Source organism: Staurois parvus, unplaced genomic scaffold (genome assembly GCF_062004578.1).
Source record: "Staurois parvus isolate SC_StPar_1 unplaced genomic scaffold, SC_StPar_1.0 ptg000794l, whole genome shotgun sequence".
Taxonomy (NCBI): domain Eukaryota; kingdom Metazoa; phylum Chordata; class Amphibia; order Anura; family Ranidae; genus Staurois; species Staurois parvus.
In genome coordinates, this window is record NW_028318590.1 from 810,836 (window position 1) to 828,691 (window position 17,856).

At 43.3% G+C, this 17,856-nt stretch overlaps 1 protein-coding gene across 1 annotated transcript; it reads left to right on the forward strand.

Annotated features, from left to right (window-relative positions):
* Nucleotides 1–274: 274 nt before the first annotated feature.
* On the forward strand, nucleotides 275–5,523 carry LOC149444271 (cystatin-A-like). The gene is made up of 3 exons (XM_089654721.1): nucleotides 275–376; nucleotides 2,307–2,408; nucleotides 5,127–5,523. Exons 1-3 carry the CDS (start codon nucleotides 275–277, stop codon nucleotides 5,253–5,255), a joined length of 333 nt encoding a protein of 110 aa, XP_089510847.1. The 3' UTR covers nucleotides 5,256–5,523.
* Nucleotides 5,524–17,856: the final 12,333 nt, after the last annotated feature.

A 17,856-nucleotide genomic window follows, 5' to 3' on the forward strand; every position in this document is an offset into this window, starting at 1 on the left:
AGGAAAAGAAGGATGTAATACCAGAGACCTCAGATTTACCTCCAGGGATCCATAGGTTCCTCATACCATTCCACTGATTTTCTTAGCACAGACTTTGATTTGTATGACGTCATTTCCAATGCCTAGTATCAGTTTTCTCCTGAGAATGGCCCATCACATGCAGGGTGTAGTCATTATTGGACACCCCCACCCTCTCTGTGGAATGGTACAGCCCACAGGTATATAAGCCCAGGTACTGGGTGATCTGTATTAGTCCACTGAGAACTTTACAAAGATGGCTGAGGCTGCACAAGTAACAGATGGAGGACTGAGTAAGCCCGGGGGACTGAGTGAGCCCAGGGAACCTACTGCAGAAGATCAGGCCATCCTTGATGAGGTAAGTGGTTGGGGATCCAATCCTAAGGACTGGTTCATGCCAGGTGTGATGATCTGCATTGGGACCCTAAGAAGCCATTGACCTGTTTATACCATACAAGTGTGTTCAGTAAACTGCATTACATTGTCGGCTTAAAGTTGCATGATTTTTTTTTTTTTTCCCTATACAAGTTAAACTTTGCAATGCATTGTAACAATGTAATCCTGTCTGCATGTTGTGCAGCTGCTGGTATAAATGGGCCCCATGAGGGAGCTCCAATGTACTCTTTATTAGTGTGACATTGTGAATTTAGTCTTGTAGCCCCCTATAGCTTACAATGGCTGAAGCTGCAATTCCCAAAGGCTGCCAATGTATGTTGGCCATGGATGGTCCTGTATTAAGAAGCTTCTTGAAACCCCCTCCTTCCCTGGTGCAGCTGTGCATGGCAACCAATCAGCTTTCATCTTCAGCTTGTTCAGTTGAGTCTTGCCAATGAATATTAGCTGCTGATTGGTTACTATTAGTGATGGGCTGGACACCTGCTCCCTTTTGGTTCATGGTTGACCTTTCATACCTAAAGAGATTAGACTGCGAGCTTCAGAGGGGACATTTTACTAAGTGGTATCCGAGTATGGGGTAAGATGGCATGTAGCTACTGAAATACCATGTGACTTGTAATACATTATGCAGCATTTTAGTACTGAAACTTTTTTTGGCTGTCAGTGGGGTTCCCCACAGACAGGCAATTTATTTTCACATTCAGCTATCTGGTATATATTTTCTGGCAACACTAAAAAAAGTGGGGGTGGTTTACACCTATATCTATGCCAGACCCTTATCTGAGCATGTAGTGTAGCCTGGCAGGTCATGAAAGGGAGATGGATTCATGGTTGACACCAAATTCTGACCCTACCATCTGAATGTTGCAGCTGAAATGGAGACCCATCAGACCAGGCAACATTTTTCTAAGCTTGGTAAGCCTGGACAGACTGTAGCCTCCATTCCTGTTAGCTGACAGTGGCACCGGGTGTGGTCTTTTGTTGCTGTTGCCCATATGCTTCAAGGTTGGCCGTGTAGCATCTGTTCAGAGATGGTATTCTGCATACCTTGGTTGTAACGAGTGGTCATGTAAGTTACTGTTGCCTTTCTATAATCTTGAACCAGTCTGCCCATTCTCCTGACAAGGTGTTTTCCTCCACTCACTGGCTATTTACTTTTATGGACCATTCTCTGTAAACCCCAGAGATGGTTGTGTGCAAATCTCAACAGATCAACAATTTTTTTTTTTTTCTTAATACTCAGACCAGCCTGTCTGGCACCAACAACCATGCCATGTTGAAAGCCACTGAAATCCCTCTTCTCCATTCTGATGCTTGTTTTGAACTTCCACAAGTTGTTTACCATATCAAAATACATGGAGTTGCTGCCATGTGATTGGCTGATTAGCATTTGTCCACAAGCAAATGAACAGGTGGACCCAATGGAGCCCAGTGAGTGTATATGCAGCCTCTGATTTGTACTTTACTGCTCCTCCTCACAATGAGTCTATGGGGCCTGGCCTTATACACCCTATCCATAATATGTAATCAGGTGCTGGAACTGAAGTGAATGACATCTCGTAAATAGAGTTGTGGTTTTTTTTTTTTTTTGGGGGGGGGGGGGGTAGAAAATGCCCCAGTGTCAGTGGGCATAAACTATTCCCATTCATTGGTTTGAATGGAAGAAACACTGCACATTTGTTGGTATTAATGGGATGGTGCCCAATTGATGGCTGTCAGTTGATGGAATAGTGCCCCAAAGACCAGATAGAGGCAAGCCAATGGCCACATCCGGCCCCTGGCCTGCAGTGACTGCTTAGTCTGATCCTCTGCAGGAAGAACTACTATAGCTGGTACTTGGTGCAGGTCTATATCTGTGCCATTCCCAACCTGTACTTTCCTCTCTTTTTCAGGTTAAAGAACAGTATGAGAAACAGTCTGGGACGAACCCTAAGGAATTTAAGGCGATCCTCGTCAGTACTCAGGTTGTTGCCGGAACAAATTACTTTTTCAAGGTAATTCTTTGGGTTTTTTATCTATGGTATGAACCTTTTACAGAAGTCTTTGGAACAGGATCTCGCCTTTCATACTATCCTTAACCAGTCACCTACTGGGCCAATTCTGACACTATTTAGCTACCAATTACTTGGCACCCTTAAACACCCTTTATGGAGAGATCTTGGGTCTATTGGACCTAAAATCACTCCTCTGGCCTTAAATGCAGCAGATCAGACACCACAATCGGTCTGGCTGTCAACAGCCAAGTAAACAGAGCTGGAAGTGTCTGAATCCTAGTTCAGACTGAAGAACTTCAGTTCCTCTGTAGTGACACCATTTTCAGTAGTCCAGGGCTCTGAAATTGGATGGGGAAGCCCAGGGAAGGTCTTCAGGGGGTGGATACCACTCCACCTGCAGAAGCAATTGAGCTAATCACTTCTGCTAGAAATAGAATTGGGGGCAGTAAGTTGATGCCTGGTGGAGGCTTCATCCCATTATAACCACTTTAACCTGAGGCCATCATATGACATCCTACAGGTGGGAAATGGGTTAATATATCAGAAATATCCAATGTCTGTCTTGCCACTGGGGAGCAGGAGGCACATGTTCTGGTGCCCTACAGGCAAAATGGATATAGGACATTTGGAGAGATTTACTACAACTGGTGGTTTGGTGCAGCTGTGCATAGTAACCAATCGGCTTCCAGGTTTTATTATCAGTTTAATTGAACAAATTGAAGCTGATTGGCTGCCATGTACAGCTGCACCAGATTCTGTGCACCAGTTTTAGTAAATCTCCCCCACTACACAGCCTCAGCACCTGCAGCCGGCAAACTCTAAATGCTTCTCAATTCAGCACAGGGAAGAAAATGGCAGTTGGCTAGAATTCAGTAGGAAAATGCTGTTTCTAAAGACTGCTTGGCTGCTATATTCTCCCCTGGAGTCTAGAAGTATTTGGTCTCTCTCTGAATCATGAGTGGTACACCAAGTGGCATTAGGGGGCAGTGCTGGGGGGTGCAGACAGTTAGGACCAGTTCTGCATCAGATTTCCAAAAGCTCTTGCAGATGTAAGAGGCTTGAGACAATTTACCATACAGGGGTGCTTGCAATGATCAGTGTTTATGTATGTAAACCCCCCCCATGACAATGGTTTGGTGTCCCCTGTGCTCATCCCTCCATAGTGGGGATGGGGGGGTGCTCTAATACAGGAGGTGTTACTGGCCTAATCACCTGGTGAAAATGGGGAGGAGCCTAAACTAATGCAGCCACCGCATCTAAGGATTGGTAAGCTGCAATAATTTGGGTTTCATATTTAACTCCAGACATAGTATTGTGATATCCTGTGTTCTGAAATCTCTCTAGGCAGACTATGACTGGCATTCTTTATAAAAACCACAATGTGATCCAGATGTTCTCCCACTTGGCTGGATCATGACAACTACCATTTGGAGCACAATTGCCCCTACTGCCTCCAGCTCCAGTGCTCTCCCTAGGACACGTCCCACCTCCAGCTGCCTGATCTCTCTACCTCAAGCCTCAGTGCTCTCCTCTGCAACCATATCCAGACAAACTAGTGCTGCCCCCATACTCCTAACCCCCATCCCACACTGCTGCCCCAATTTCACCCCCATCAGATGACACCACCCCCTCCATTGAACACTATTGTCTGGCCACTACAATTATTGCTCCACACACCTCGATTAGGTTTTGGTGCCTTCTCTTCGCTCTAGCAACTAACATTGTGGCCCCCTTGTTCTTCACCCCCCATCCTGACCTGCTGTCCTCTGCTCCTCACCCCATCCCACACTCATCACCACTTTATGCTGCTGGGAACTGCCCCACACCCCTCCCTCATGCTGCGGTCTTCAACTCCCTAATCTCATACTTCTGCCCCCATTCCTCAGTCTACCACCCCAGTTGCAGCCCCCACACCACCTGATTTCTGCATTTCACCACACCTCCACCCTCCTGGACTGCAAATAGCTGACCTATTCCACAGTGCTGTACAGAGAACACTGATCCAGTCATATCAGTCTCTGTACCAGAGGAACTTGCACTCCAATGTGCCCCCCCAGTCACACTATTGTGTTTATATGGCTGACATATACCACAGTGCAGTACAGAGAACACTGAGCCGGTCATATCTGTCTCTGTAACAAGAGCTTACACTCCAATGTCCCCCCACAGGCACACTATTCTACATTTCTATAGCTCTGATATATACCACAGTGCTGTATAGAGAACACGGATGGTCAGATGACTGCACCAGAGGAGCTTACACTCTAATATCCACAAGGCATACATTATTAATGCTGCTTTCTTTATATCCTCAGAGCCAGGGGTGGACTGACAACTCATGGGGCCCCTGGGCAATAGGGGATCATGGGGCCCCTGTGTCCGTGCCCAAACTCAAAGGTACCAGGCATCTCATGGGGCCCCTACTGACCCCAGGCCCTCGGGCAGTGCCCAAGTTTCCAAATGGTCAGTCTGCCCCTGCTCAGAGCTTACACTCTATTGTATCCCCCAGAGTTGCACACTTTCATTTTTATAGCTGACCTATTCCACAGCGCTGTACAGACAACATTCCAGCAGTTGTCAGTCCTTGCCCCACAGGAGCTTGCAATCTAAAGTCGCCCCCAGATATCTTGGAACTGTTTTGGTAGAACACATAATATACCTCTAATATCAGTTAAAATACAAAATTAAAGGTGGAATTAACTTTTCTGCTCTTTCCAGGTGAACACTGGAGAGGACACTTATATCCACGCTCGAGTCTTTGTACCTCTGCCTGGTACAGGGGAGGGACCGAAATTGGTGTCTTTCCAGACTGATAAGAAAAAGGACGATGAACTGGAATATTTCTAGGATGGAGATGAGAACCATGTAGTGGTCACATGATCAGGAATGCCACCTCCCATCTTTTTCAAACACCTTAAAAGCTCCAGCAAGAAGGAGCTAAAGAACCTGAAAGTACAGATCTGATCTTCCAGAAATGCACATTTGTGGACGGAGATACCTCAACTCTAATGGTGGCTATAACATTGATATGTATCCATTTGTAAAATCCTGTTCAGTGTTTAACTTGCTTGTTGTAATGACAACTCTGAAAAGTACAATAAAATATTTTGGGAAAGGTTTGTTACCTGAATCTGCAAATATATTTAAGGCCGCTCTGCACATCCATGCACCTCCTAAATGTGAACCTTAAACTCCAAATTCTTCACTTTATTCTGGTTCCCCCTCCTCCTTGTAGAAGTGAAATGCTGCTTTTTATTACCTAGTGCTGCCAAAAGGTGATACTGCTATTCTTGCCTAGGCTTCCACTACAGGGCCATGGGTAAGAGGTTATCACCAGTCCTCCTGTATGGCTCCCAGGCCAGCAGGGAGGGCCCAGGCAGCTGGGTGGATCAGATGTGGGGAGGGAGGGTGACTTCAGGGGAATAATTACTGGAACCAATCCCCCTGTTGGCTCTCTGCAGCAGCTGAAAGCTGGCTTCTTCTCTATTGTCTGCTGGCTTTCAGCTGCTGCAGAGCCAACAGGGGATCAGCTCGTAGTTCACAGATGCCAAACTAGCGACCCTACAGCTGTTGCCAAACTACAAGTCCCATGAGGCATTCCATGATTGACAGTTAAGTAACTCCCAAAGGTAGAGGCATGATAGGACTTGTTCCCCAACAGCTCAGGGGGGCCACCAGTTTAACACCCCTGCTAGTAACTGTTCCACCCCCCCCCTGCTGGTCTGGTAAATGTCACATTTGCCTGCCACTTTTCCCTCCTGAAAGAACACTCTATAGCCAATAAATGAAAGATGCAGGATAACCTGTGCTCATATCAAATGCTAAATTGTTGCTGACTCCACCCAATGTAGAAAGATAGGTGTGGTTACCGACACTCATAAGCAATTCATAGAGAACAAGGATAAAGAGATTCCCATTAAAGGGAAGTTTGAAATGGGACCACACAGCTTAATTGGTGGATTTATTGAAAAATATGTATAGTCAAATGTCCAAAAGTGAGCTAAAACACTAACAGTCACCTCACAGAATTAAAGATAATGTAGTCCAGTCACCCAAGCAGTTGGCCACATTTATACATGGGGGGGGGGGGGAGAGAAATGGATAGCCTCCATAGTAGTGAGGTTATTTCCTTATATTCTTTTGAGGTTTAGATTGATGGATGAATCATGTGGAACACTTTTTTTGTGTTGTTACAAAATACATCAAATTTCATACACTTACAATTAACCATTTCCATTACGAATTTTCCAAACTACTCTTCATCACCTCCTATTCCCTTTTTTTTTTTTTTTATTTTTTTTTATTTTTTTTTTTATATTAAATCTTATCCTCTCCATGATCTAGTTCCTCCATCACATCTAGATCATTTATTTTTTGGGTTTCCTGTTCCTGCCAGAATCTAGGGATCAGACCTTTAGCTGCATTTAATAAAATATTTTCACTGTTGAGTCAGTTATGAAAGAAGCAAACCTAAGGATCTTTCAATACGGTAATCCCTGTTCTGTCCTCTATTTGTTGTATTTTAGGACACTCCCACCAAATATGTGCCATTGTTCTGTTCATCCTGCAACCCCTCCAACATTTACAATGAGAGAATTCACTTATGTGCCACACTGGGGGCAATATACCACCTTTCTAAACATTTATAATTAATTTCTACTATATTCATATCCCCTGCACTGTGTGCTAATTTTATATTTTTTTCTGTTCATTTAATTTTGTTCCAATTTCCTTTTCCCCCCTTATCCATAAATGGTGGCAGGACAGTTCCAGATAACTGAGGATTATATATATATATGAGAGGTAACTTGCTTTCACATAGTATTCAGAATGGAGAGTTTTTCAACTGGATACATGTCCTTCTCCATTCTTATTGGCTGTGGGAGCATTGCAACAAAATGTCTTAATTGATAGTAACGCCACTCATCCAACATAGAAAATATTTCTGTCTTATCCTTTAAATCTAATAAAGAACACAAATCCCCATGATCAGTGATGTCTTTTAGATGTGCATTTCTATCCTTTATCCATTTACCTGCTATATTTTCTTTCCCCGGGGGGAAAAATTCAGTTCCTTCAAGTGGTATTAACAATTGTACTCCCACCCCTTTTGTTTGTGAATTCTGTCCCATATCCTAAAAACATACCGTGTTAAAATACTTGTTTTCTGAAAAAATTTGATGCCGTTGTGGAAGCCAAATTTTATCTAATTGTTTCCTGCTCAGTGTATTTTCTATCTTTATCCAACTTTTCCTCTCTGGGTTGTAAATCCAGTCTGCTATTTGTGGAATCATCACAGAACAATATCTTCTAAAATCCAGTACATTTAGTCCCCCATTAATTCTGTCTCTACATAGTAGTTCATATTAAACTCTTGGTTTTTTTTATTCACCCATATATATTTGAGTATTTATTTTATGATCTGAAAAAAATTACCCTGGAAGATACATTGGGAGCATGTGAAATTTATACAAAATCTTTGGGACTATCACCATCTTGACCATGTTCTTACATCCTATCCATGAGCGTGATCCTATTGATAGTCTCCTCAGTTCTTCCTGCAACTCATTTATCAATGGGATGTATTTTTTCTGGTATATATTCTTTAAGGAAGGAGTTAACTTTATACCTAAATTGTTCAGTTCCTTTTCTCTCCATACAAAGGGGAAGGTTTTCTGTAAAGTCTGTTTATCGTTCTTCAAAACATTAATATTTAATATCTCAGATTTTGTAGGGTTAATTTTCAAATTCATTAGCTCTCCATATTGTTTTAAGTTTTTCATTAGATTGGGTAATGTCACTCGGATTTATAATATAGAATAACATATCATTGGCATATGCTGCAAATTTATGTTCCTCATCTCCTGCCCTAATTTCCTTTATATCTATATTCCTTCATACAGTCGTTAAAAATGGTTCCAAAGATATAACAAAAAGTAGCAGCAAAAGTGGGTATCCCTGCCTTGTTCCGTTGTACATTTTGAAGAACTGTGACAATGAGCCATTTACTTTCACCACTGCTGCTAATGGGGAGCTATATAATTTTTTTATCCATTACAACATTCTGGGTCCAATTCCTAATGCTTCCAGTGTGTCAAACATAAATCCCCAGTCTACTCTATCGAAGGCTTTATCTGCGTCAATCAACAACACAAACACCGACTGGTTCTTTTTCTTGCTCTTTTGCAAGAGGAGCAACGATCTTAATCCATTGTCCCTTCCCTTCCTCCCTGGGACAAAGCCCACCTGGTCTAAGTGCATCCAATCCAGCATCAACTCTTTCATCCTATTTGCCAGAATCTTTACGCATAGTTTTGTGTCTATATTTAATAGGTCTATAACTGGGACACAGGGATGGGTCTTATCCCTCTTTTGGTATTACTGTGATGTATGCCTGCAGTGACTCTTCTCTCATTTCCATCCCCTCACCAAAAGCATTCATATAGTTGCACATTTTAGGTCAAGTTGTTCCTTAAATTTCCTGTAATATCTCAGGGTATTTACGTCTGGCCCAGGGCTCTTTCCAGTGAGTGAACTCTTTAATGCGGCATATATTTCCTTCTGCAATATTATTTTATCTAAGGCTGCTCTACTCAAATCTAGATAATCCAACTTCCTCTAGATAAACCTGTCTTTTTTTCCTTCCCTTCTTCCTCGGATTCTTTCGGGTTCTTAGATTTTATGTCATATAGTTTACTATAATATTTTTGAAATGTTCTGGCGATTTCAGTGGTTGAAAAGACCATTTCTCCCTTCTCATCTTTCATTTTCTCTATATAATTTCTAGAATTCCTTTCCTTTATCCTTCTCATTAAATATTTTCCTGGTTTATTCCCCCCAAGGATATCTTTTTTTGCTACCATATTAAAAACTTTTCTTATTTCCTGTTCCATTAAGTCTTTTAACTCTTCTCTTTTTTGGATTATCTTCTGTTGTACCTCTAATTCTATTTTCTTCTTGTGCAGTTGTTCTAAATCAAATAATTCCTCTGTTAGTAACTCTATCTTCTTTCCTCATTCCTTCTTTCTTTTTATCAACCTCTATTGATATCAGGATTCCCCTAATGTATGCCTTATGTGTTTCCCAGACAGTTGCAATGGATACCCTTCAGTCTCATTGAGTGAAAAATATACTGTAGTTCTATTCCTTCTTTATTCTTTTCTCCATCTCTACTTCCTGTATATGCATCTCATTCAATCTCCACAAACAAGTTCTATTTCCTTCCCTTCCCATCTTTAGTCTCATGGTGACAGGTGCATGGTCTGATAATGACCTCACCCCAATACTGGATTGTAACAATGACTCCAAGGGGTTGATTTACTTAAGCACTTTTCAAATGGTCGCAGTTCCTTGCATGACCGACTACTTTTAGGCAGAGAAGAGATTTACTAAAGAACTCAGTCCAAAAATAGACACAATCGGAATTTACTAATGGTCACAAAACTTAGCGACCTTCTAAATGAGTTCACCTCTTAGAACCAGGTGAACAGCAGAGAAAAGTCTTTTTAATGACATGATCTCAAGCAATTTATACTTCCTATATATATATAAATTACTGCTTTAAAACAATTCTAGATTTATCTGTATAAATTGATATATGTCAAAAAATCCAAACAGGTATTGACATTGTCTAGTTCAGACGGCTCAGAAGTGACACGACTGAGCATGCTCAGTCCAGGAAAACTGAAAACTGCCTTCACTCTGTTGTTTTATTGAAGGTGATAGTCAATGCTTTTGTTGGCAAATCTGGAAATGTTGAAAAGAGTCAACCTGTTCCTGTAAAACCTGATTACTAAAACAGAAAAATATTTATATATACAGTATATATTTAACAATATACATCAATACCTGTAACTATAGAACTGTCACTATACACAGAAACACCAACATAAATATTGTAAGAACTTTTTAATTTCCTGTGTAGTTTTATTTTGCTGTTTTGTTTTTTTTGCTTCCTATACAATGTTCTTTTTTTCATTTTTTTTAAAATAATGCTAGAGCCGTGTTTTATTCATTCTTTTTTGTTTTGAGCATTTATTCTCTGCAGTATATATACTCATGTATATACCGCCATGTTCATTGATCATGTCCAGGGACTTAGACTTTTGAAATCTATGAACTAAATGGTAGAAAAACTGCACTTGGTGCTCAGCATCTAACAAAAATCCAAATCCAAACTCCCCCAGCCGTCTTCACCAACCACACCCAATGCCAGCGCTGAAGCACAATTAAAAGGAATCCAAATGTTGTGCTGTGTTACTAAATCTGATGTGTGTTGGTTATATGTATCCCAATACAAAGAATCATAATAGTATTCCAAATAATGTGATATGTGTCCCAACATCATAAATACACATAAAAATGATGAAAAAACCATTCAGAGGGTGACACCACTGTTCCACAGTGACGCAACAATAAAGAACAGTATCAATTCATGAATCAATAAACAGAGAACCGGATGGAAGTCCACCACCTATATGGAGATGTCCAAATAAAATAAGTAGTTATATGTAGGAGGGTTCCACCATCACTGCAAATCTTGCCATATGTTTTCACTCGTGAATGACAATAGTCAGCCTTGTGATTTCTGCTTATTCAGCACCACATTTGTATTTCCATTCCATTTGAAATATATTGTTAGTTACACTGAGCATGCCCAAGGACTTAGGACTCAGCACACCACAGAGTTGCACTAGAAACATTTGACAGCACAGTGGCTTAGTGGTTAGCACTGCTGTCTAGCACAGCACTAGGGTTGCTGGTTCAAATCCCAACCATAGCACTACTTACATGGAGTTTGCATGTTCTGCCTCTGTGGGTTTCCTCCCATGCCGGTATTTGTTTTGGCCCCTGACTAAATTGACCCTATTATATGAATGGGAGTTAGAGACTTTACACTGTCCGCTCCTTGAAGGCGGGGCCTGATGTGAATGTACAATATGTATGTAAAGTGCTGTGTAAATTGATGGCGCTATATAAGTCCCTGAACTAATAATAATCCATGTTTATATTCGTGTTTTTTGCAATCTGGTACATTTTAGAAAGTTTCACATAATGTAGACAACAGAGCTGACATTACAAATAAAAAGTGTGTATGTGTATGGTGGGGGAGGGGCCCCTAATCCCCCTTTTATAGCCTGCAGGACTGTATGCTTAGATAAGGCTGTGTTAGTGATTTTGGGGGGGGAGCCACACAGTATTTTTTGGTTCAGGGGTTTCCCTTCAAATCCATGACATTTATATTTCTGTTATATGACAAATAATTTTTGATGTCTAATTCATATTTTCTTATAATATCTACTTATATATCATAATTCTGGAATCATGGTACTACTATATATTCTGATTATTGCTATTGGCAGCATAGTGGCTTAGTGGTTAGCACTCCTGCCTAGCCACACCAGGGTCATTGGTTCAACTCCCACCCATGTAAGCCTTCATCTATGCAGTTCAGTTTTGGGCACCATTGTGCAAGCAGGGTGCTTATTTCCAGTATGTGTGACCAGCACATGCAGTTGAGCTCTCGCCCACAAACAGAGCCTCAGTGCCACCCATTGGTTCCTGTGCTCAAACTCACACCTTGTGCATGCAGACCATAGGCTTCTCTGACTCATCCTCCTGGTCACCAGTCCTGGAACCATATCACCCTGGGCACCTCTCATGTATGGCCCTGCGATTTACTGTGGTCCAGGTTAGGGTTTGGGGAATCCATCCGAACACACGGAATTCATGTTACATGGGGGCCCCGGTCACCTGGCGCATGATACCTGATGGGAGTCTTCTCTCCAAGAGGGTGATTCCTGTCTCCCAACCACCACCCACTCCTGAGCCAACCAGGTGTTCACAGTCTCATACCCTTTAATGCTTCTTCAAACTTTAGGTTAACTCACAACATTCATTAAATACATGTAAGCAGGTTGAAATCAGTTAGATAGGTGCTGTCCAAGATGGGAGGGTTAGGGGTTAATGCCTTTCCCAGTTCTTTTAGTTTTTGAGTGATATCTCTAAGCCCCACCCACTAAGCCTGTGATATAATAGAGGGCCAGTGGTCCAAAGAAGAGAACATGTAGATGATGATAGTGAAGATGATTTTCCCGAGGAGAGCTGAGAGACCAGAGCCCATAAGAAAAGAACACGGGAGATGTTGTTGGCTCTCCCTACACTGCATTCCATCTCCCACAGCAACCAGAACAGTACGGAACTCCAGAGGTCCCCATCTTGTACAGAGGTTCAGAAGTTCAAAAGTTAAAGTCCTGTTGGAGCCTACGCTATGTGTAAGGTGGGGTTCCATGCTGCTACTGGGACTGGTAGTGGGAAAACGCTGGACAGGTGGCTGTGGTCAGTGTTCAGCTTGCCCTGCCTAATTGCAAGCTACAGTGGGAAGATGAACATTTACATGGGGACCCGAGAGTTAACTTGAAAACAGTTGTGCAAGTGTACATGGTGTACGTTCATCTCTAACAGTAAAGGCCTGTCTTAAGGTCAAGTATTTCCTGAGGGCAACCTTAGCTTTTTCTCAGGGCGTTGGTGAAAACGGCACTAAAGCAAAAGTACCCCATATGTTTGGATTAGAGAGAGAGAGAGACCCTGTATAAGGTGCCTAGCGTAGCTCAGAAGAACCCACCCCGGAGTAGGCCTCTCATGTGATCCTTGCTTGGCATCCAACGAAGAGGGAAACATTGAGGACATGACAAGCGACGACCACCCTACCCTTACATATGGTTTTGTCCTCGCTGAGACAATCATGAAGCAAGGAGTTTCTTTGCTTGAAACTTTACCTAAATACTTGGAAAGGTTAACAAGGTACAACAGTCCACAATATGGCAGTTCTTCACTGTAATTAACATACACAAGGATCCACAATCTCAGTATTAAAAGTGCAATAGAACACCTTTCCATATCCTGGGGTTCCAGTACAATGGCCCACTATCTGCAGGAGGGGTCCTGTGGTGCTTACTTACAATTCAGGCCTTATGTCTCCACTCTTCCCCAATCCTTCCCCCAGGCTCCCTGGGGAGCTTTCCTTCTTACAGACACATTCTTCTCTCCTCCCTGATGATTAACCGAGACCTAGATTGACTCCTCCCTTCACTATGTAGCACTACCCCCTGAGGAGTCGCTAAAAGATTTGGGTCCCCCTAAAGTCCTGCACAGCCAGACATCACACATCTTCAGAAAGGCTAGCATCCAGAATCAGAGGTCAGTCCTTGAACTTTGGTTGAACCTGGGATAGGGTTAGGGGTGTACAGGATGCCTAAGGAAACTGATAAACTGAGGACAACATCCTGGAACTATTTACAAGCCTTCACTGCAGCGCACTCCCTGTTGGAGAGCTAGCCAGCGTCTTCTTAATGTACCACCACAGACCCTAGGTAAACCCTTCTCCTTCACCCAGCAATCTGGAGGTATCCCTGAACAGGGGATCTGGTGTCTGTTACTGCAAAAGTAGACAGTCCCAAATCGGCAGTGAATTTGGTTTCCCATCAGAGGGCTCCTTCCCCTATCCGCCCAGGGGGTGCAGGTCTACTCACTCACATGCTCTCCTGTACCGCTGATGGGTTAGTGGCTGCTTTTAGCTGGGCTGATCCTTTCCTGCTGCACAGGTGGTCCTTGCTCTGGGGACCAGTGAAACTCTGAGCTTTCCTCCTTTCCAGCTCCAGGACTGCAGGTATGCACATTCCACCGCGTGCGGATCTGCGCATGCGCGGTGTGCCCGGCCGCACTAGCGTGCGAGCATTGGGACCATGGCACCCGCGATTGCAGCGGCGCTCACGAATGTGCACTCGCGTTTGCGGGTGCGAGATTGGCGCCCCATTTTAAAACAAGATCAGACTGCAATGAATGTTCCTGAGTGTAGATTGTTTATTGCCGACCCTGCCTGACCCTGATTTGCTGTCCGTCTCCTGCTCTGATCCCTGGCTTTGTCTGACCATTCTCCTGCTTAACCCCGCACGTTCTGACCTCCTGTTAACGAACCCGGCTTGTGACCTGTTTATCCCTCTGCCTGCTGATTTTGTACTACGCCGCCACCACTGTTGCCAACCCGGCCTGCCCGACGCTGCTCTAGTTACCTTCTCACATCAGACTCTCACCCGTTATACACCTTCAACGGTGCCTCTACCACAGCTGGGTGAACCCAGGGGCCGTGACCTGGTCTTGGCCTGCTCCAAGTCCATCCCCACCATCAGGGGCCCTGGTGAACAAGCAGGTCGGAGCTTAGATTCCGCGCCTTGGGGGAATCCGGTCTGTGGAGTGCTAGAGGCTACCGTGGTTGGATCCCTGACAAAGAACCCTCACTAAACCCCATTTTACAAGTTCACAAAAAGGATGTTGCAAAACTTCAGTGCAGAGAAGAGCACTTAAAGTGGTTGTAAAGGCTCACCTGCATGTATTCTATACTTACCTGAGCCCCATCTAAATCCAGCGATGTGCACCAGAGCCTCAGCTGTCACGTCTCTCCCTCCTCATTGGCTGAGACAGCCGTTGGCTCCTGCTACTGTCAATCACAGCCAGTGAGCCAATGAGGAGAGAGTGGGGGGCGGGGCCAAGCCACATCTGTTTGTGAATGAACAAAAAGAGCAGCGACTCTGGAGTGAGCCTGCTTGGATGCCTCCATAGCAAGCAGCTTGCTGTGGGGGCACTCAGCAGGAGGGAGGAGCCAGGAGCATTGGCGGGGGACCCGTGAAGAGGAAGATCAAAATCACTGCAGAGAGCAGGTAAGTATAACATATTTGGTATTATTTTTTTAAAATCTGCCTTTCCAATCACTTTAAACTCATAAGAGGCCGGGAGGAGCTCAGCTATGAGGAAAGATGATCGGTACTGAATCTAAAACCAAATAATAGACCCATTGGACTCACTCAGCTCCTAATCCCAAGAATGCATATAGTGTGAACAAAAAGAACAACAGTGGGATTTTCTATCGGTGCCGAAAGCCTCCCTTCAGAAACACAACTCATAACAATTTTTGTAAAACAAAAACTTTTATTACAAAATTATTAAAATACCTTGGGGGGCCTGAACCCCTAAAAACATTTATTTGTAAGATAAGCGGCTCAGCCACCCCTGTCAGCATCATTTCCCCCACATAGACTGATCATATCATGAGAATCCAAGTCACAACATGACATATAGATGGTGGGGAAACCACAAATATGGGGAAAGATGTCCCAACGCGTTTCACATATAGCTTCTTCAGGGGTTCAGGGGGTTCAGGTGGCTGTAGCTGCAAAGAAACAGTCCAATAATATACAGATCACATCACTGACAAAGAGCCGGTATTTTCTCGGGCCCCCTGTTCCCAGGGCCCATGACTCTGTAAGCAGCACCATGCTCTCCGACACACCCGGGCTGAGGAGGGGATAGTTATTGGAATATATGGAATACTACGAGAACCAAAGAAAGGGAAAATGGCAGCAATCACATCAAGTATGTGAAACAGTTGTAAATGAATGTATATAATTGGTATTAATCCAGTGAATGACCCCCAATCCTTATACTGGGGAAGGTGCTATCTAGGGGGCGATGCTGGGACATCGGTTTGGCAGTCTTTGTCAACCTCTCCCTTATTCTCCGTTCTCACCAATGCATTTTTTAGTGATTTTTTGCAGAAACGCACTACAGTCCATGTAACATGATTTCCTACGTTCACATCTACGCTTTTTTGAGCTGCTGTGTCTTTGGAAAGGGTCGGGGACTTTTTTTTTTTAAAAGCAAAAAGCAGCGTTTTTGCTACAATAGAGTTCAATGGAGAAGCTGCTGAAATGCATGGTAGTACATTTTTGCCATGTTTTGCTTTTTTACTCTGCCCAGCAACAAAAAAAATTACACTTTAATTTAAAAAAAATAAAACTGAAGAAAAATGCAAAATGTAGCAAAAATGTGTGCAGAAAAACACAAAATAAAATGCAAAAAGCACTGGAGAAAGCATCAAACACAAAATGCATATATGTGAACCAAGCCTTACTGGCCAGTACACGGGGCCTAAATCTGGCACTGGAGAGCTCAGAAGTAAGGGTAGATCTAGACGTACATCTACATCTCCCTGGCCCCTGAAGCCTGTTCCGTGTTCGGATCGCACTGACAGGCAACGAGGAAGCGATTTGACGCCTCTGTGCCACTTGTTTTTACCCCATTTTTGCCAACAAATGCCTTGCAACTGCATGCAATGCGAGCATTTGCAGTGCTTCCCCATTGACTTGAATGTGTAGCCCCTGACAATTGCTACAAGTCGGATCAACTTTGCAGTGGGGGCAAAATGAAACATCACGGCCAGTACATGTAAACACCCCCATCCCCTGCTAATTGTAGCTGAATAGGGGTGGGTTATAGGCAGCAAAAATGTGGCTCAACCACTACTTTTTGCCACCCTCCAACCGTAAGTCTAAATGAGGCTTAGGTCCCTCTGAACTCGGGTCTAGGTGTCTGAATGGTGTCCCCAGTAAGCAATACTGTTCCTTTAAGTAGGGTGTAGTAGGGTATGGCCAGCAGTGCCTCCTATGGTGATGACCTGTCTGCTCTCACCCTATTGCCGGCCATACATGGGTTAAAATTCGACCTATTTTTCATCCGAAAATTGGACCCAAGAATAATCGGCCGATTTTCGCTCTGTTAGTGAGTCAATGGCACCGGGCGATTTTCGTGGCTCTTCCACTTTTCGGCAATAAGGCATGTTGGAAAATTTGTGAAAAATGACCGATTTTCAACTCGGTACTTGTCTGTTAATTCACCTGATTTATTTATTTATTTAATATATATTATATATAGACACACTTTACTGACATCCTAGCTAAGTAATTAGTTTGAAATAAAACTTTTAAACTATGTTAACTATATTGAATAAATAAATCAGGTGAATTAACAGACGAGTACCTTCAACTCAATGATGGTCAAATCGTACGATCGTTTTTCCAACAAGAATATGCGCCATGAGCCGTGACCTGGAAGGAACAGAAGTTTCGCCTGTTATATGGGGTGAACTTTATGACTCGGTCGGCCGATTTTCAAAATCATTGATGGCGCCATCGGATTACCGAGCGAACACCGTTTTCAATTTTCGGACGAAAAATCATTCGACCCATGTATGGCCTGCATTAGTCCAGGGCTCAGTGATATCAGCTGCAGATGTCTGATTTAACCCTGAAAGGGCTGAACCATCGCAGGTTGCAGGGTGGTTGTGGGCGCGGTTCCCATTCACCTGAATGGCTCACGTTCAGAAATAATATCACTACAAATGTGGGGGGGGGTAATTTTTGCTGCGTCATATGGCACCTGCATCATGTTTTCCTTTAGGTGGGCGGTCAGGAAAAGAAGGATGTAATACCAGAGACCTCAGATTTACCTCCAGGGATCCATAGGTTCCTCATACCATTCCACTGATTTTCTCAGCACAAACTTTGATTTGTATGATGTCATTTCCAATGCCTAGTATCAGTTTTCTCCTGAGAAT